This window comes from Falco biarmicus, chromosome 11 (assembly GCF_023638135.1).
Source record: "Falco biarmicus isolate bFalBia1 chromosome 11, bFalBia1.pri, whole genome shotgun sequence".
In the NCBI taxonomy this organism is placed as follows: Eukaryota; Metazoa; Chordata; class Aves; order Falconiformes; family Falconidae; genus Falco; species Falco biarmicus.
This window is the reverse complement of record NC_079298.1, coordinates 3,794,324-3,815,065: the sequence shown is the minus strand read 5'-3', so window position 1 is coordinate 3,815,065 and position 20,742 is coordinate 3,794,324. Positions and strand designations below refer to the sequence as shown.

The window sequence follows — 20,742 nt, the reverse complement described above, 5'->3', positions numbered from 1 at the left end:
CAACAGCTCTTACCTGTTTAAGCCCAAACAAGGCACACAGACACGATCACGTAAGTTTACCAGGAGCCGCCTTCCCCTTCCCTCTCCGCTGCCACCCCAGTCCCTCTCATCTAGAGCAGGTTAGCGCCAGGCGGCGGCTCCAGCCACGCTCCGGTCCTTCTCTGGGGGTGACAGGGTACAGCGGCGTGCAAGGCGCCTCAGCCAGCCTTGCTCTTCTTGGATGGTGCTCGCTAAATCTCAAGACCCGGAGAATGAGTTAAGTGAACGTCTCCAGAACCGACATAAAATACAAAACCTGGAAAGGTTGAACCGGATTAAATTTTGCTGCATTACTGAAAGGACAAGTGGAGAAAGGAAAACACTTCCATTACACTCTTTTTTTTGCCTCCTTATAAGCACATACCCCAGGAAGGATACCCACGTGACGGCAGCCTTCGCACAGAGGCTGCATGGCAGAGTGCGGCAGACCCCTGTCCCTAAAGCTCCATGAGGGTACCTGTCACTTGAAAGCTTTTCCTGTGTTGCAAAGCAGTAAGCAGTTACAGTCAGGAGCAGCAGTTGTACAGAGGGACAGCAGCAAAAAAAGTGGGAGAAAACAGACAACCCTGCTCAAATACCAGAAGCAAGGCAGCCACCTTGGCCCGGCATCATGCCTGGCCACATGTGCTGTGCTGCCCACAGCAGCCACGCGGTACAGGCAGCCGCACAGCTCCAGTGACAGGCGGCTGGTCCTTCTCTGTGTGCTTATGGCAGCACTCAGTGTAGTTTTTAAAAAACTAAACGCCACCAACAGGAATCCATCCGGTACCCGTTTCAAACCCATTTCTAATGCCTGGAGCAGCCTGACAGAGACACAATGGCTCGGCAGTCACAAAGCCACCAGCCCTTCCTTTTATATTATTAATATCCATGACGCAGTAGTTACTAAAAAAAGTATCACTTTCAGGATGTGGAAGCATATTGAAATAAAAAATGAAAAGCAAATAAATGTCACTGGCTAGGAAAACTGAATTACAGTGTGTACTTAAAAAAACCCCAAACCATACAGCCAAGAGGAAACATTTATTGTTCCAATGCAGCTACCAACATCAACCACCTTGTACGTGAGGCACGCACACGGCTGCAGCACGTCTCGGACCATGCCCTTACATCATCGTACAGTTCGTGTGTTTCATCACGTACAAACCAGCAGCCAATTTTTTGAGGCAGCGGTGAAGAGCGACCAAATACCTTACAGGAGATTGTAAAACAGGCATACAAAAATCAAAGTGGCTGCTTCTGCCTTTTGCTCAAATACTTCAATGGTGACAATTCTTTTTAAAAATTAGCTTAACTGTAGAACAAACATTATCCCCATTTACTGAAGGCAGTTTCAGTGGTATTTTTATTACAGAAAGTGTAAACATCGGTTGTGGTATCTTAAAACGCGCTCCCCAAACGTGCAGCCTTGAGGGGAAAGTATTTCATAGGCGAGTTCATTCTTAACATGCAAACTATAAACACCATTGTAAATGCTTTATGGCACAGGCCAGGTTACCAATGAGCTGACGCGGTGGGAGGAAGGCAGTCAAACCCGGCAGCCTTTGGTCGGACGGGGTAAGGCTTGGCTTGTACTGGGATTCCCAAGCCTGCCAAGGACACGGGCTGTTGTATCAAGCAGGAATGCGGCTTCTCAGGTACTCCAGCACTGCAGCTGTTCCTTTTGCCAGAATGGCTGCCCGGGGAGTGCGGAACGGGTTTCCCTCTAACAGAAGTGTCCTAGAAAAAATGAGAGGGTTTCAGTTACTTGTATAGACGTTGTACCAACATGTTCATAAGCTGCACAGAGGTTTTTAAATCTTCTGAAATTCATAACTAATTCCTCTTCTGTTCCAATAAAAGAATTTTAATTCCTGCTTCCCTAGTTCACACTGACTTATCTTCTTTAGAGACATCTGAATTTTAATTTATGCTAATAAATCAGTGGTGATATATTACTGTAGACGCATAATACACACATACCCTACTTCTTCAGCAAGCCTCTGCCAGAAGAGAGGGTGAGAAAAAGAACTTCTGAAATACAGAAATGGTACAGTAAAAAAGGAAAACTACATTAATTTGCAACCCTCCCATTTCCAGCTTAGCTGCTAGCCTCTTTGGCATGCATAAATCTCTGCGGAGGTTTTTGCTTGTGGGGGTGGCGGTGGTGTTTTGTTTTGTATTTTTGAAGTCCTTCCAGAAACTTTCCTTAAAGGAGAAAGCCAAAGGGACCAGCAATTTGTCTTTAACAAGACAGAGCGCTTATGCCTAACTGTCCCCTTCGGTGTGCATTATGTAAGGGTGTTCACAGCCACCTCTCGTTATAGGTTATTTTGAGAATGTTATCCTGTCTCTTTTGCAGCAACGCGAGTTACACGCAGCGGGAAGGAGCTGAATGTATCAGCTGGCCTGCCTGGCTAACCGGCTTGTCTGCAGGTGGACCACCAGCGGGTCTGTACACACAGGCGCGTGTAACTGACTTAGTTTCCAACATTAGATCTACACAAAGCAACATACCCTTTCCTTTTTTTTTTTTTTTTTTTTTTTGAATCATGAAACAACTGTCCCCAGTTCTCTACAATACTGAGAAAACAAGGAAGGAATTTAACTGTTTTACAAATGCTAAGAGAGACCTTTTTTATGTATCAAGACCTATATGAACATATACTGCCAAGTAATACTTTTTCTTCTGATGATACAAGCCCTGAAGAAATCAGTCACGATATATTTTTTTATAAAACAGGTCACTACATAGACTTAGAACACACACCTTAGAGTTTCACAGTTTCCAAGTTCCGGTGGCACCTGGAGGAGATCGTTATTCTGAAGGTCCAGTGTTCCAAGCCTGTCCATCTTCTTTAGCTGCAGAGGGTCTATGGACCCAACCTGGTTGTTACTGAGCAGGATAGTCTCCAGTGCTAGGATGTGATAAAGGACGCTGGGAAATACTTTAAATCTTCAAGAAGAAAAAGGAGGCAAACCAATGAAAGTCAGAAATAGAGCAGAAACAGGGCATTAACAAAATTAGCAGCCTTTAAACATCAGACAGCATTTCAGCCTTATCATTTAAGGTACACGTTTAAACATACCGCTCTGAAAGGAGAAAGAATCCATTCTTTTACCTTGCACATCGTGAAAAAGGTCAACAAAACGCGCACATTCAAAAATGAGTGCCAGTTCAGCACCTCTAACAGAACTGCAGGCTGACTGCGTTCAATTTACAAGACTGGCTGTCTCACAGAACATGACTCGCCAGCGTAAGGAAGGGAGGCCAGCTCTTCTCTCGTGTACTTCAGAAACACCCCGCCGAGGTGGAGGAAGGCTGCTTCCGGCCCAGCCCTGCCCCTGCTGCAAGAGCAGCAGCAGCTGCCCCTCAGGGACACCGCCTGCCTGCTTCCTGCCGACCATTCCCCTTGTGTTTTTTGGACTGGCTGTACCATGGATGCTGGAGGGTAGTCCCGTTGGCATCCATTTTTGGATCTATATCATTCACAACATTGTTTAATCCCTTTTTTAACCTGTTGCTACTGCCTCTCTCCAAAACGTTTGCGGCGGAAAGTTCCCAAAATACACTACCCATTGTGTAAAGTAGTATATTCACTTCATTGCTCACAGCCTGCTGATCAAGCGCCTCCTCATTCTTACATCACACGAAAATAACATTGAATTTGGCTCAGTTCTTTTTATTATTGTATATTTTTTAAAAAATCTAAATAGTTGCTCACCTATTAAAAGAAAGATTTATTATTTGCAGTCTTGTCAGTGCCTCCATTTCCTCAGGTAAAGATGTCAAAAAGTTATTTCTGTGTATCAAATGAAGACAAAAAATAATCACTAACTTCTATGAAAGTCCAGTTAAGAATCCACAGAGACAGAATATGCATATTTACCAGTGCCAACATGCTGTCTTAACCCAATTAATTGCTTCATAAATGGGTCAAGCCCACGTTCAAGTACAGATGCTTGCTACTGCAAGCCAGTTTGCATTCTCATTTCTGCCAGCAGGAGATGTAAAGTCTGTCCTCTAAAGATTCCCAAGTACTTCAAAGCATCTAACAACTCCACAAACCTGCCCGGCACTTCAGCTCCTTGTGTTTCAGAGGAAAGCTTAAGAAACCGCCCACATCTTGGTGCCAAAGTGAATCGGTAGGATAACTCTAAACTTCTTCAAAAGTCTTTTAGCCCACTATCTAATAGCTGTAACAAACTCGTTTACGGCTACTGTCAACGTAGTGTTTCCCACGACAGGAAGCCATTCAGAAGCTTCTTAAATACAAGGAAGACACCTTGTTTGTCCTTACAAACCCCTAGAGCCTGAGTGTGACACAAAGAGCCACTCCAGAAAAATGCAGACCACTCACTACAAGATGCCCAGACTTAGACCTAAATCCTTAATCACCAAGATATTCAACCTCGTTCCCTCATCAATCTCAATATGATCACACATTTCTGTGGTCTTCAGCCTCGCTCCTCCATCGGCAGCATGTACACCGCAGAATCACTGGCTGGTTGGAGGTGGCAGGGACCTCTGGAGCTCATGCGGTCTGAGCCCCTGGCGCAGGTGGCACAGGGCCCCATCCGGTTGGGTTCCGGGGCTCTCCAAGGATGGAGACTCCCTCACCTCCCTGAACAACCTGTGCCCGCGCTCAGTCACCCTCACAGGGACAAAGTGTCTCCTGGTGTCCAGAGGGACCCTCCTGGGTGTCCCTGTGTGCCCGTTGCCTGCAGTCGTGCCCCAGGGCACCACATGAGGAGCCTGGCTCTGTCCTCAGCACCCTCCCTGCGGGTGTCTGCACACACAGACGAGACCCCTGAGCTCTGCTCCAGGCTGAGCAGCCCCAGCTCTGCCAGCCTCTCCTCGGAGGAGAGATGCTCCAGACCCTTCAGCTTGGTGGCCCCTCGCTGGACTCTCTCCAGACACAAGCAGATTACTTTAGATCAAGCCAAAGGTAAAACCTGTCTGCGGCTGCACTTTGCTACTTCTCATTTTGTGAAACGCCAAAGACAAAATGCCAGGAAGCTAATCCCAATTGTGTATTATTCAGGAGTTGGAGAAGGTAAAATGACAGTAAGTAGCAATCTGTTGCAAACAAAATAGCCACAGACAGCTTCAGATTCAGGCAGCACAACAGGATTTGTACCCTGCCTGTACCACTTCCCAACTACCCTCCAGGATTTTGGGGGGTGGGTTTCTTTTGTGGGGTGGCTGGGGGTTGCTTTTAAATAGCAACTTAACATCCCTGTCAGCCTTTTTATGACTGAGGCAAGACCTTTCATCACAGCAAGTCTCAGAGCTTGGCCACTTGGGGTTTTTTCTGTTTTTCTTTAAGCAATGCCTAAATCTAGGCCACTTGCTATTTCCAATCTGCCGGTCATTCAACTGTCACGGAGGCATTTTGGGAAATGAAAAATTATTTCAGTACTGCTATTCCACTGTAACAGATGGCTGGTTTAAAAAGGCATTAAAATAAGTTAGAGAAAGGAAGTCCAACACACGTCACAAACCTGATATCCAAATGTGTCAATTTATGGAGCATGCAGAGCTCCAAGGAAATAGATGAGATTTTATTGAAGCCAAGGCTGACAGCACAAACTGAGTCTTTCAGCTCCACAATCCTGAAAGCCAACACGAATATACTTTTATTATGTAAGCTCACGTTTGCATTCTGTTTTCTAAATTATTGAAAGAAACCCTGCTTTATTCCATAAATCAAGGACACCTGACATTTCAGAAGCAGTTTTGTGAAGATAATGGAAAGTTCCACCTGTGAAAGTTGCCTGTCCTGGCATCTTACACTTGATGAAAGACAAAGCTCAGAATCATCTAACTAAAGTTATTGGGAGAGTAAATTTTCTTTCATTGATTAGGAGAGCAAATTTTACTACAAAAGCCTGCTCACGTAAATGCAGTTAAGAGGTATTTTCAGAAACTATGGCACATATGGCCATCACTGCCATCTCCTGCCCTGTAAATATTTTAACAAAAGACTCTATCCATCTTCTTTAGCAGTCAAACAAACAGAAAGAGATTGTTATTTTATTTCTACCTTTCTGTCCCACTGTTCTCCGATTACAAATTCCAGGAAACATAGCATTTGCTGCTTCTTGTAAAAGGGTATCGTATTAAGATGCTTTAGTGTAAAAGCCCCCCTCCAAAAAAAAAAATTCCCTACAATAGATTCTCTGGTTTAGCCCTAAAAATAAAAGGTAATTAAATGACAAAATACTCCTCTCTCCTATCTTGCTTGCCACTGAATTGTCTAGCACCTAGCGGCTGCACACCTACACCTATCCCCAGTGAATGCAGCAGCCTCTAATATAGAGAAAAAGCATAGGAGGCACAGGCATTATGTTGCTAAATTGATTTTCTAGAAACTGTGCTGAGGAGCAATTTTTTTTCCTATAAGAAAAAGATCACGCCTCTTCAAGTTCTATGTGCTAAAGGTTAAATGTTCAGCACGCTTGGGTCCAAGAATGGAAATAAGCTGCCCCCACAAATGTGGTGGTAACCTTAAAAAACAGCTTTCATGATTTTCTTATGAAATGAAGGTTACCAGAGATGCAGTAACCTTCCTCCTCACACAAAGAGACTATTTATTCCATTAATGTTAAGAGAATGCTTCTCCTTAACTGTGGATGACATAACAAGTGCAATAATATCAAACGCTATGCGATGAGACAGAAAACCTATCAAGAAAAAAGGCATGGAAATTGTTCAGGCTTCCTTAAAAAAAGAACTACAAACAATTATGCTATCTGAAGACACTGAATTTAAATAGAACCTCAGCTATAGTATGAAGTTATCACCCAATAAAGTGGTGAATTATCTTCATATAGGAAAAAGACTGCTTTATAGAGAAAACAATACTACACTGTAGCTAAGTACAGCACTTCATTATTATGAGAAGTCACATCAGTCTCTCACCATTCATTTCAACAACGCTTAGCAAAGCAAGATGAAAAACAACATGTAATGAAAGCAATACTGAGTACAGCCAAGCTGCTTTTTATCGCCATCTTCACGTTAATCAACAGACCCACCTGCATGCTATTCGTACTAGAAACGCAAGTGCCTTATTCAGCTTCCCAATTATACTTTCATTTATGTGTTGTGTGCATATACAACCACATACACCGCATAAAGTGTAAATCTACTCAACTCAGGAAAACACAAGGTGCTGAGGAACAAAAATAAAAAAGAAAGCAACGAATAGAGAATGACCTTTACAAAAGTACCTTGGAGGAATTTCACTCAGCTGGTTTTTGCTGAAGTTGACAGTAGTGACCGGATTGCCTCTGACTGCATTGAACAGTTCGTCGGGAATCACAGCTGCCTGCTTCTCACTACACAATGGAAAGCATTTAAGCTGGATAACATGAACAAGTTAACAATTTCCTATTAACAAGACATTTTCCTGTTCTTGTAGAAAAAGATGAGTAGTAGAATAGATACATAAATACCTACAGTTTGAAGTCCTCGAAGGACTGTTAATCAGAAAGCTACCATTCACTGTACAGTGTTACATGGCACCTGGGCAATAGCGTCACTTCACACCGGCACCCTGATCTGTTACCTTGCTTAAGAAAAATCAGCAAGAGCCGAGTTATGCCACTACCTCAACAAATGTGTAAAGTGCTACAGTGGGCCAGAAAGGGTAGCAAGACTGGCATTAAACAGATTTCCCCCTCTCAGCTCAGTGAGTAACGACTCTATTTGGGATCACAAATGAACATTTGTGGCCGGCCCAGCCCTTTCACCACAGCAAGGTCCTTTCCACCTTCCAGCTCACAGCAGCACTACGCATTTCACCAGCAGGTCTCAGCAAACACTGTGCTCTTCCCCTTTCCCAGCCTAACTAGTTACATTGTTGGTTACATTTAAGAAATAACCAAAGAGGGACTCACCTACTACAAGATAATCTGAGACTTAATGAAAACTGCTAAAGAAGTTTAAAAGGTATTAAAAGCACCTGAAGGTATTAAGCATTTCACTGAGTTAACAGGAACATTACTGTGGGATATTTGATTACAATGAAATAATTAAAAACCCTGGCAATTCAAATCTGCCTATTCCTGAGCACACAAAGTTAAAAATGCACAAATGCTGCAGGATCCGCAGCCAGTTTTTGCAGGGGGGTGTGTGTGTGTCAAAAAATAGAAAAGTATTCTTACAGCTTTAAAAATAGGTAATATTTCAAAACGCGTACCTATATTCCAATAATTTTAGTGATGTTATGGCATGCATGTTAATCCTTGACTCACTTGGGAGAGTCATGGCTGTCACAGGAGGCTCTTCATTTGGCCTAGTCACATCATCTAGAGATAACAAGCATATACAGTCACACAAACTACAGGCTGCAGCCAGCTGTGGTGTTCTGAATGACCAGGATGGAAAGGTTCGGTGTCCCTAGTCACCTGCCATCACACTTTTTTAATTCTTCCTGTATCCTGGCTCAATGGAATACAATCTGATTCAGATGATTTCAAGAATTTTATTGTAAAGATTTTAGATTTTTTGTAATCTTGGGCTTCTGGTTTGTTTGGTTTTGGGGAGGTGAGAGGGAGAGGGGACGACACGCATTTTAAAAACTGGTCAGGAAGCCATAGAGATGTTATGCTAGCTGTTATGTTAGGCAGCAGCCTCCATCGGTCAAGGAGCTAGAAACAATGATAAACAAGGAATTTGGGCTACAAATTATCTACACCACCTATACCCAAAACAGCAAATTCGGCCACAATTTTTTTTTAAACATTAATACTTATAAACTTTCATCACACTGTTCTCTGTTAAGTTCCTTTTGATTACTACCTACAATCCACATAAAAAAAGCTCGTGGTGTTGCAAGGCTACTTTGAATATTTAAGAAATGCGGATTAAAAGCATTGTTCTGCACATCTGAGGTGTGGCATCACACCCCAGGGATCCACATACGCATCAGTGAGGTAAAACTTAGCTAGAAGTCCAAATATATGATAAATCCAACTTCTGCTAAAAGAGATTGAACAAAACTCTATGGAAACTCAGTAGTATTCACGAATAAAAGTCTGTAACAATTGCACCTAACAGCAGCTAGTTATCCTTTCATTAAGGAAGGTCAAAAAGGTCAAAACCAAGCAAAAAAAGAGGCCTTCTTCCAGTTTAAACCTCCACAGAAACAGGACTGCTACTGCTTTAGCTTCAACTCAGATACCATAACAGGTAGAGTAAAATCACAAGCACTGTTGTACATACAAGACATTAGCTGATTTTATTATCCACAATTATATTATTATAGTTCACCAGATAAGCTTCTGAGTACGTCCTCTAGCATTCAATTATTTTATTACTCAATTTCTGTTAAGTTAATAATGTCAGATTTGCACAGAAACTGACATTTTGAAGCAATTTTATATGCTGCAGTAACCTAATTAATACTGCCATCCTCTGGCAGATGGATAGAAAATCTACTTTAAACGGAAAATGCACACATACCATTTTCAATAAAAGTTGCTTACATGTATTATCAAGGCTCCTTCTAATTTGATAAGTTAAGCATTTTTTGCCATTTAAGTGCAGCATAATCATAAATATAAATATCTTATTTAACACGACCAGTGAATGCAGATATTTTGACTACTTTATGTTTTAAAACTTAAGAAAGATTAAGATCTCTAGAGATGGTAAACCGAAGTCCTGGTTTGAAAGGATTTCATCTTCTCAGTATGCAAGCTACTTAAGGACTCTGACAGCCTGTTTCCCATATAACAAAAAATAAACTATATCTCTGCTATTTTGTTTAGAAAACACAGAAAAGAAAAAAACAAATCCAAATGCCAAAGTAGCTCAGTGAATTAGAAGCCCCAGTATCAATCTGGAAAATGACCTGAGTGCGCTGAAGCAACTCACAGGTTTTTGTCTGTTTTAATACTACAGGTTCATTTTCACAAGGTATCGTATCTGTTAGAGAAATGCGAGACAGAATCATCTAGGTGCTTTTTAATCCACAGAGACAGAGCTTTGCATACAAGAGAGGACTCTGCAAAAAACACAGCGCATTTGCGCAGAGAATCACCTTGAAACATTTCATCTCATTTTCTGCTTTATGTCTTTTTAATTATTTCTATAGGAAATGTTGGGATCAAGGCTACTGGACAGTAGGAAGATAAATTCTAACAGGCCAGGATTAGAATGATGTTTAAAATAATCAGCTACTTTCTCCCCAAAACTTTTTATATTCTTAGTCAGCTATGAGGTAGACTTCATGACATCACCAAGACTTGAAGGCAGAATTTCCACGCGTGTACTTCTGGGAATCACAGGACTGCACCGCCCATGCTATTACATAAGTAATACATAATATCTCTGCAAAATGTCACCTACTCTTGGTTACAGTATAATGACCAAGCCAGCAGACAGATGGCAAGCTTAAAAGGAAGATCCCCTTATCTAAAACTTCCCATGTTGATGTTCGGAGGAAAAATAAAAAAGCTGCTGGAATTCCTCATGCAAAATGCATAAAGGGACCAGGGGAAAAATTATTATTTTACTAAATTATAGTCCTCAGTAGGGACTGTTTGTTATTCAGTATTATCTAATAAAATAAGAAAGAGAAACAGCATTGAGATATAAGAGCAAAGTGTAAAGAAAATTCTTATTGCAGGAGAACTGGAGAAACCTGGATTAAAAAAACTACCCTCCATAGGTTCTAATTTAATTTCTTAAGAAGGTTCTCTTTAAACTGCAATGCAATACAGCAACATACCTTGGATTTTGCTTCTTAGATATTTCAGAAGTTCCTGGGTACCTTTCTTTAAAAAATAAAAAAAGCCAGTAAGCATTTGCCAGCCAGTGTTTACACAGCTGTTTTGACAATGAAGAATGACAATTCCAGTCACACAGGTGGAGCCTGTGGCACTGCTGACTATAAAATCCACCTAAGGCTTCCCATAGAAAAACCCTCCTCTTTGCAGCAGCTGATCAACTTGCTTATTTACAATTTTGTTTTATTCCAGCTGAAAACTTCCAATCCCATATCACTACCCCAGGCTCCACATTTTTAGCTTTTTATCTTAAGTAGTTACCCGGTTCCAAGAGCAAGGGAAAAATGAACTTAATCTTCCCTTGCAGAAGGTCTAGTACAATTATGCTTTGGAGAAGACATTTAAATTTTGTCAAGGAAGCTGACTGTTCAGGGCTTTGGTGACTTTTTATGTACAAAATTATAACCTCTGGGAAAACCACTGCAGTTTACATAATTTGCATGAATTTTTAACAGCTTGATCCTCCGAAGACTTTACTTTCTATCCTGTCACAGCAACTTCTACTGGTAAAACAAAGTCTATGAGTAATCAAGCATAATCTCACAAGGCCATTTATTTCAGGATAAAGCTAGGTTTTCCTCACAGTTTTTACATGCTTCTCCTTAATGCTTTAAAACCAGGGACTGAACTAAAGTGCTGAATATGAATTAACATTTCTCATTCCAGCTGCCATCTGTATTACACACAGTAAGACACTGGCTGATTTGAATGCAGAGGGGATAAGGAAAATGTGGATGTTGGAAAGGGAGGAACCCTCGCAAGGAATCTGGTGAGATGACAGAAACAGAAGACAAAAGGCTGAGAAAGAGAGGCCAGAGGAGGCCGGGACTGACTACAGGCACAGCTACGCATAGCATGTGCTGAGCTGCGTAAGACAAGGGAAGCCACTATGGAAGAACCTGAAAACTTTTAAGGAAAAGGTGGTCATCAAACAGAAAGCTGAGTAAAGTCATGTGGCTTGCACAGAGAGGAAAGCAGACAGAAAGACAAAGCTCATCAGCCATGTGATGGTATGTTACACAAAAAGGAGAGACTAGGATTTAACAGAAAATTACTAGAAAGTCATCCAGAAACAGGACAAGTGCCTGCTGTGCTACACTTACTCCCCAGTACCTGCCAATCCTTAATCTCAGTATTCACCTGCTTCTAAGTGGTGCCCGGGGAACGCTACAAGCTTTACCAATTACTCTTCTAAATCAAATGTAAAAAAGTCTAGGTAAGTATATAAAATTCCAGTTATATGAATTCACATGTGGGTAATGGATCAAGACAGTCTAAGTATAAAATATCATAATCCTTGTACCTGCCGTTTTCTACAAATCTGAAATACACACTAGAAGTTACACACATCTATGCTCTTACATTTGAAAGACAGCAAATCCTCAGAAGCTAGAGAATACCAGAACTGAAGTAACCAGGCAACCTGAACTCAAACTCCTTTGTCTGCACATTTTAAGCCAAGTTTGAACTCTGGAATCATGTATGACTTCCACCCACTGAGGCCTTGCTCATTAATTTAGTGCATACAATGCCCATTTAATCAGATACACAATGTTTTGCCTCTTCTGACAGATACTAAAAAAAATCATTTCAACAGAGTCTTCACTGAGGCTTACTTTTAGAGAATCCCAGTGCTTTGTAAACATTTATTTTATAACACTGGCAGAAGCACAGAAAGAAGTAATGTATACCACCAACAGGAAGAGGGGCCTGCCTCGGAATAAAAATAACAGGCAATTCCATAGCGGCTGCAGTGCCCATGCTCCAGCCTCCCTCCTGCCCTATGTACTAGTTTGCTCACACAGAGCTCACACCTTCACTTTGGCAGTCACCTACAAAGGGAATGCAAATCTGAGGTGTATGTTATTCTTAAGAAAACATACTACATCAGTTTGTTATTGCTCAAAATGGATGTGCCATCAAATATGCTTTGGAAATTGAATCCTAGATCCTTAATTCAGGGAAGTAGGAAACAAAAAACAGAAATCCATGCACGTCTAGGAAAAGCCTGATGTAAAGTACTCGCCCAGCATTGCAACGGGATTAGGCAGCAGACCTATTGCTTCATTTGCAATATATATTGCAGCTTCTATAGCACATCAGAAAGCAATGACTGCCTTTATTCCACAGTCCCCATGGTCTTATGCACTGGATCAGACTCGAGTGGAAAGAGTACCCAAATCACAATACACACAAACAAAAGAGATGGATTAAAGTTGCACAGGTTACTTGAAATCTGGGCGTATTCTGTGGGGTTTTTTTACTGTTCTGGCTACACAATTTGGATCATGTACATATGCAACATAACCAAACTTTACATACAGTCTACAGTGCTTACTTGCAGAAGGTCTCTTCGAATGGTTCTCAAAGGATTTCCCTCTAATGCCAGGAATTTCAGCTGAGGAAGGTTCCCCAACGTATAAGGCAACCTGCAAATGGAAACAACTCATTTCAAAGAGGCTTCCAAACAATTTCTAAAGAATTTGCAATGGTTTGTCAGATGGCCTGGTATTCTCAACCTCAGGTTCCAATAAAAAGATACAGAACATACTACAGTTAACAAAGGCACAGTTTGACCATAACAATTACACAATGTACAAATGGTTCATTTTGTGACTGAGCCCTTTTTAAATTACATTTTACAAAGTGTAATACATCATTATAGAATTAGTTGTCATTAGATGGCATTAGCTATGCCTCATCTCAGACACAACACAGCTTTTAATATTACCTACTGATATCATTGTTGGCGAGGTCAAGTCGCTCCAACTTCTGAAGCAGAGTAATTTCATCAGGAACCGATTTTATCTTGTTGTCTCTAAGTTCCAGTACAGAGAGGGAATTCAGATGCTTCAAATTATCTGCATTTAGTATTTCGATCTGATTTTCACCAGCATGTAATTCCTATGGAAACAAAGATCATCCACAATTGTGTCACTCTAGAAAGATTGCTTTGTAACTTACTCATTTCCTAAATCATGACATTGGCAAAAACAGATGATGACATGGAGAAAATATAGATCTTATTATCTTTCATCTGCACATGAAACATCAAACACTCCAAAGAGAGACCCAAGTCTGAACTTAGCTTTTTTGGAACCATCACAGATCCCTCAGCTTTAAGTTCCATTTCCAAGCCAGGAATAAATTTGCTCCACTTTTGTCAGGAACTTGTCAACAACTTCTTTACTCAAGAAGTTTCTTAAATGTCAAGTTATAGGAAGTTGAGAGGGTAGCTCTCCATCTCCCTATTGGAAATGTTTCATTTATAATGGAAAAATTGAATGGTTCTTTAGACCAAAAAGAATGTACACACATGCTGCTGTATGGACTAAGGCACTCAACTTCAAACACCAAGAATTTTGTTAGAAAATGCTGAAATAGATTGGGATTTTAACTACTGAGTTCAGAGTTACGCAGAAATAAAGCATCTGCATTCTTTGATGGATTTGATCATTGAAAACAACACAGCGATAAAGGCATTCACTTGGCCCAATCATTTTTCTGTGAATTGAGTAACAAATTTCTGATGTTCTGAGACAGGCGATTTTCGATTTTAAACATACCAGGAATTAAGGCTACAAAATATCTGGAAGATCTAATTATGCTAGAAGGAAGAGGAAAAAAACAAAAAAACCAGTACTTTCTCTGCCGTTACAAATAAAAAAATTATAATGAACAAAATACATTTATCCAGAATATGTTCCTAGAGATAAAACAATAACATAGCACAACTGTTGCAGGCAATACTAAATCTAGATTTTCAGTCATTCCTCTTCAAGTATTTCCTTTATTTTTCAAATCTGAAGAACACTGCTGCAAACTTGTCTTTCTAGTGACCTTAAGACTGACCAATGTGGACAGTAATTGCAAATGAGGGTGTATTAAATGGAGTTCTAGACAAATAATTATGAACTTTTGATCACAGCACTTCACAAAAATTTGTGCTTTAAGTGACAGTCATTATTTTAAAAGTTTACAGCAAACAGATTTACAGCCTACCGACCACTTCAAACCTTACCTTCAGTAATTTGCATGAGGGAAATTCTGGTAAGGAACGTAATTTATTTTTTCTCAGATAAAGTTGTTCCAAAGATGCCATAGTTGCTAACTGAGAAGGTACAGTTTCCAGGTAGTTTTTAGTACAATCCAGTAGTCTTAAGCCTACAGAAGTAAGCACGCCATGACAGACAGAAAAAGAAGGTAAAATAAAAACTGATTTTCTACAGAAGCATAAATATCCTGGTTTTCAAAACAAACGTAACAACATTTCGCCAAACAGAATTCTGACAGAAATCAAAGCAGTTAGCATCAACATTTCTGTAAACAAGGCATCTGCTTTTCATTTATGCTTCACAGAACATTCTGGAATGCTTTCAATGACACTGACAAATACTACCTCTTGTCAAGAAAGGGTCTAATATTGCTTTGTATTTAATATTTAAATGTTAGAAGTGAACTTTATCACTCTAATTTAGGGGTTTTTCCTCTCCAATAATTCCAACTATCTCTCATTTATGCTTTACTTTCCACTCAAAATATGCAATAAAGACAAAAAAATTTCAAATTTCTTACTGCAGCCTTAAGGCTATTAACTTCTAAGCAGAACTTATTAATCCTTACGTGCTTCTCATCACTCCATGTCCCACTTATCAAGAAATATGAACCATAAGAGGACTGCAGTTTGATATACAGCAGCTGTAACTGATTTTTTAAAAATCATTCTGAACTAACGTTCTTGAGAATACATTAGCTCTTTTAAGAACATATTTTCAAAATCCTGAGTAATATACACTATATTTCTGAACATAACTACAGAACTGGCTGTATGGCATTAAATAATCTGAGGGAAGTAATTTACTTTTCATCACACTGATATCCGCAGGCAGGTTCTTCAGCTGATTACAAGACAAATTGAGTCGCACTAAGTTAATGAGCAAAGCAAAACTTGATGGAATGTCTGTGAGATGGTTGTTGGAAAGATCCTGAAGATTTTTAAAAAAAAAAAAGAGGAAGAGAGTGAGGTTAGAAAGAGATGTTTAAAATATCCCACGAGTATTGCTACTGCAAAATTAATTACTGGCAGAACATTAAAATTAGATGGCTGACATCTTCAGGATCTCCCTGACAGAAATGTGAATAGAAGAAAAAAAAGTCTCCCTTGACTGACAGATCACAAGGGATTTGATTTTTCTTAAAATATTTGGCAAACCAAGAGCAAAACTTGGTTTCAAACAAAAAAAAGACAAAAAAAACCCAACACAAAACAAAACAAAACCCCACCACTGTGCCCACCATTAGAATACTCATTAGAATATTCAGAGTTCTGCCATCTAAGCTATGGATTTTTTTAATTAGCAGTAACAAAACATGGATATATCAGCGCAAAACACAGATATATCTGCACAAACAAGCGTTTTTAAAAAAGTTGTAATTTACTAATTCTTCTAAATTGACAAGCTGTCCAAATCCATCTGGCAAGTGGCTCAGCTCATTGTGATGAAGAAGAAGGCTCTTCAAATGTGACAACTGCATCAACTCTTCTGGGACACTTTTCAGTTTGTTGTGGCTGGTATTAAAACATGGAACACAAAAGGAAAAAACAATTACTAAGTAGTTTTAAGAACATAACCACTTACAGAACACTTGTGCTACACATGATGCTGTCCAAACTACAGCTGCAACACTTTTATCAGCTGGTTTATCTTAGCCACCCACAGCCTATTGAAACACAAACCCTTCAGATGTGAGAGCCTTCAGATGTGAGAGCACGCACAAAGCACATCCAGCATCAGATACACTGGATATTCTGTGCTGGCACAGACTTAACTATTAATTACATTGACAGACAGACAGGCTTCTGCAAAACATTCTCATGTTGCGGCATATACATGTGCTCACTGTTCAGGGTACCATCACCCTTAAGAAAAATCCATCTCCTACAACTGTTACAGCCTTCTACAATGGATTAGTTTCCTGGGAGAAATTCGTTAGGCTTGTTTGTTTATTTGTTCAAGAATACTTTTAATCCTTATCTGAATTTACAATATTCCAGATGGACCTTTTTTGGGGGCTTTATGTAGTTCACACTCAAGAGTGGCAAGTGTAGCCTCTTTCTCCCTCTGCACAAATTTACTCCAGTAAACAATGTTATGAACTTGCCAGCAATAACAAGATCTATACAACTATTTACAATGTATGTTAATCACAACAAAAAGTATTTTTATACTCAAAACTGCCAGACTGAAGGAAATGAATGTAGATATTGCTTGTGTCATTATCCAAAACATCACCATTTTTCACCTTCCAGGCAAGAATGTGACTTTGCAGATCATTAAAAGTAATTTTAACGTATGATCATCAGTTTTGACTCAAAACTTACTATTCTCAATATACTCATATTTTCTAGTTAAAAATCTGAAATTAATTTTCTGAAAGAAAATGTGATATACTGCAATCTCTTGTTTTCACTGTGAAAGCCACCGCGGTATTTCTCACGTTCCAGTTTTGCAATGTGTACTTACCTGACATCAAGTTTCTGAAGATTTTCTAGTTGTCCTAAAGCAGAAGGAAGTGATGTCAGCTGATTATCATGCACCTGGAAAATACAAGTTTTTAGAATACACTTACTAATTCTTACTTTGTACATTTTCCTTGCCTATCTCAGATTGTTTCTGCTCACTTAATACAGCGAATAATTCTGTACACAAGTTAACAGCTATGTACGTGCCTCAAAGCAATTACCAAATGTGGCATTGCAACTGCTGATCTGCAAAATTCTACTTAATTGACGGCAAACATTAAGAGATTAAATATGAAGGGGGGGGAGGGGGGGAGTGTGCAGGAAAGGTGGCTGCATCCAGTAGTAGCTCTTCCTTCAGTGTCCATAACAAAATTTCCTAGATGTTTCCACAAAACAGTAACCCCTACCAGCACATAAACCAATACATTGTCAGAGTGCTCTGTAACAATCTTTATCTTGGGAATACACCTGTGCCACTTCTACATGCCCACCGCTGCAATGAAATGCAAAACAAAGATCCAAGACTTTATTTTCCCACCTGCCATGATGGGATCACCGTACTTACATCCAGAACAGTGAGCGCGGGCAGTAGTTTGACATCCTCTGAAAGACACTGCAGTTTGTTTGAGGCGAGTATCAGCTTGGTCAGATCTGTTTGTTCCCACCAGCGATCCACAGCACCAAAAGAGAGATTTTGATGAGCTTCCTCCGGAGTATCCAAATTTATCCTCCACACATGATCAGGCACTATGTTCACAAAACACAGGCAGCAATTAAATTCTTCATGTATTTACTCTACAACTTCCACTGTCATATACATCCACACATACAGTCAATTGTATTTTTAAGGAGACATTTTTCCAGAGCAGACACTAACAAGCTAATGGCAATCTGCCAGCAACGGCCAAAAGTAAGCTGATCTGCAAGCAGATAGCTGGAAATACTCATTGCTGTTGCTCCATCTGTAGTCCTCCTGCCCTGACCGGGTGGCACCGCCGAGCGCAGGGAGGCACCCCAGGTCCGCAAGCACCGCGGCCTGCTCCCTCAGCTGAAGAGCGGCTTGGCTCTTCACGCCAGAAGGCAGCAGGGCGCGGGCGGCAGGCCCACCACGGCGGCAACCGCGGCTGAGCGTGGCTGAGGCGCGGGGCAGAAGCGCTGTACCCGCCGGCTACAGGGCAGGGCAAGCCGCGGCGCGGCCCCGCCGGGGCCCCCCGCCGCCCCGGGGCCGGCTCCCCGCGCTCACCCTCGCTGAGGCTCCGGCCCGACAGGTTTAGCTGCCCGCTCTTCCGAGCCGCCCGGATCAGCCCCTGCGGCACGGCGGGGCCCAGCTCCGCCGGCCGCCTGAAGCCGGCACGGGGGTCCCCAGCCCGCACCCTCCGCGCCGCCGCCATCCCTCCTTCCCTCCCTCCCGCGCCGGCCGGCACCGCCCCGCCGAGCAGGCGGGGCCCGGGCTCCGGCAGCCGCCCCGCGGGCCTGCCCCGCCGCCCGCCGCCGCCATTTCCCGCGCGGCCGTGCCAGCTGGAGGCCGGGCCACCGAAATGGTGCCCGGCTGGGGCGCGGGGCCGGCCCGCAACCCCTGTTGCCGGCCCGGGGAGCTGCGGGCGCACGGGGGCCCCGCACCTCCCCGAGGGGCTGGGGGTGTGCGAGCCCCCGCGGGGCCGCCCGGCGGGGCCGTGCCCGTGCCGCAGGACGGGGGCTGCCGTTTGCGGGCTTCCCGGTCACGGCTGCACCGCGGGCGGTGTTCATCCCCCGGCTCGGCCCGCAGCGTCGGCAGTGACCCCCTCCAACAAACGGCTGCACCAACAGGTCCGTCCCCTCCACAGCATCGCTGCCCTGGAGAGTGGCCCGAACGCTCGGCACAAACCCGCAGGGCCTGCGGCGGGGCAAGGCAAGCTGACACAACTGCGGGCATCACGTTCTTAATGAGAAAGGAGACTGCAGCCTGTGCAGACAGACCTGCCTGCCCAGCCTTCCTCGCCCCCATCTCAGCTTGCCAAAGCCTTCACCTTTGTCACAAGTGTGAATACAGAACAAACAACCTGGGAATATTTTATACATACACACAAGGTAAAACAAATACAAAGGCACTTTTATATTAATTTGGTTTTCCTTTCCCCTTTGGTCCAGAGTTTGCAAACTAAAACATACTATAACTTTAAATTGAAGCAAGGGAGGTATAGATCAATGGAAAACTACTGTGCACAACTAATTACCAATAGTATCTTTTAAGCAACGTTTGGGAAGACTGCATAAATATTATTCTTCTGAGTTTTGGGCTTGCTTTGTGGAATACCACCCATTTTCTATAATAAATACCTTGACTCTTGTGTGTCGATTGACTCTGGCACACCAGGTGAATGACCTCGCTCTTCTGGCCAACGCCTGAGGTTAACAGGGCCAGTCACCCCTGCTGCCCTTGGGTCCGCAAGTCGGAGCAATGCCTGCCTGACTCTCAACAGCGGTCCCCGGTGAGAAGTACATTGTGAAAAAGGAGTGTTTTCCCCTCAGACATTGAACATTTTTAGCTGTAGCTCTTTTCACTTCCAAACACTAGGTTTGTGTTTCAAACACTACCCTTTTTGAAAAAGAACTTCTACTTTTAGTCCCATTGAACTTAAAATTAGTCAAGGACCAAATATGACATTACGTAAGTGACTCAAGAAACTTCAAGCACTAGTACTAAGGATTTTTGGCCTCATTTATATTTTTACTGCTGGTCTTTAATTCCCCTCTTTTCCTGTCACCTCTCTCTTTGGGAGTCACCAGGCAGCAGCCTATATGGAAACGCTGGGTTATTTCAACAGAGCATTTAAAACCCCAGCACTAGAATTTTGTGTGAAGCCTCCAAGTTAAGCTTGTTTGTTCCCGTAAGAGGAAGATGTATTGGGAAGGGCAGAAGTTATGCAAGCTGAAGCTCATTCAGAACAGGCAAAAATTCCAGACAATGGCTGGAAGGCGCTGGGGGCAGGGCCAAGCTTCCTGGAATGATTCATATTCGTTACTTAAAAATCATTTTTACAGCCTTTGGAAGTAACAGATTGCTTTACTTGCAATCCCACATCAGGAATGATCGAGAAGAACGTATAGAGAGCAATCAAAGTACAGTCACAGTGAACCCAGGCAACAAAATAACCGTTCCACTCGTCTCTACCTGAATGCAATTAATTCACATAGCAAGCAACTTCGCCTGTCAAAAACATGGCGGCTTTAAGCTTGAAGGAACCAAACAGCGCTACCAAGCCGATCTGGAACACCTCGGGCTGGGCACTACTAGCAGTACGTCAGGGTAGATGCCCCCGAGCCCTATCCGGCCCTCTGAAAGACCGACCAGAAGTACTCTAGAGCCCCCGCCACCATCCGGATGAGCTTTGGCGATAAAACACAACGGATAGCCCAGCCCG

At 42.2% G+C, this 20,742-nt stretch overlaps 1 protein-coding gene across 1 annotated transcript; it reads right to left on the bottom strand.

Moving 5' to 3' along the window:
- Positions 1–1,043: 1,043 nt before the first annotated feature.
- Positions 1,044–18,770, bottom strand: LRRC40 (leucine rich repeat containing 40). The gene is made up of 15 exons (XM_056355878.1): positions 18,585–18,770; positions 17,907–18,088; positions 17,343–17,416; positions 16,258–16,387; positions 15,680–15,803; positions 14,840–14,982; positions 13,550–13,722; positions 13,157–13,247; positions 10,761–10,806; positions 8,226–8,334; positions 7,255–7,362; positions 5,524–5,634; positions 3,744–3,821; positions 2,789–2,974; positions 1,044–1,758 (listed from the first exon to the last, which is right to left on the bottom strand). Exons 1-15 carry the CDS (start codon positions 18,730–18,732, stop codon positions 1,653–1,655), a joined length of 1,809 nt encoding a protein of 602 aa, XP_056211853.1. The 5' UTR covers positions 18,733–18,770; the 3' UTR covers positions 1,044–1,652.
- Positions 18,771–20,742: the final 1,972 nt, after the last annotated feature.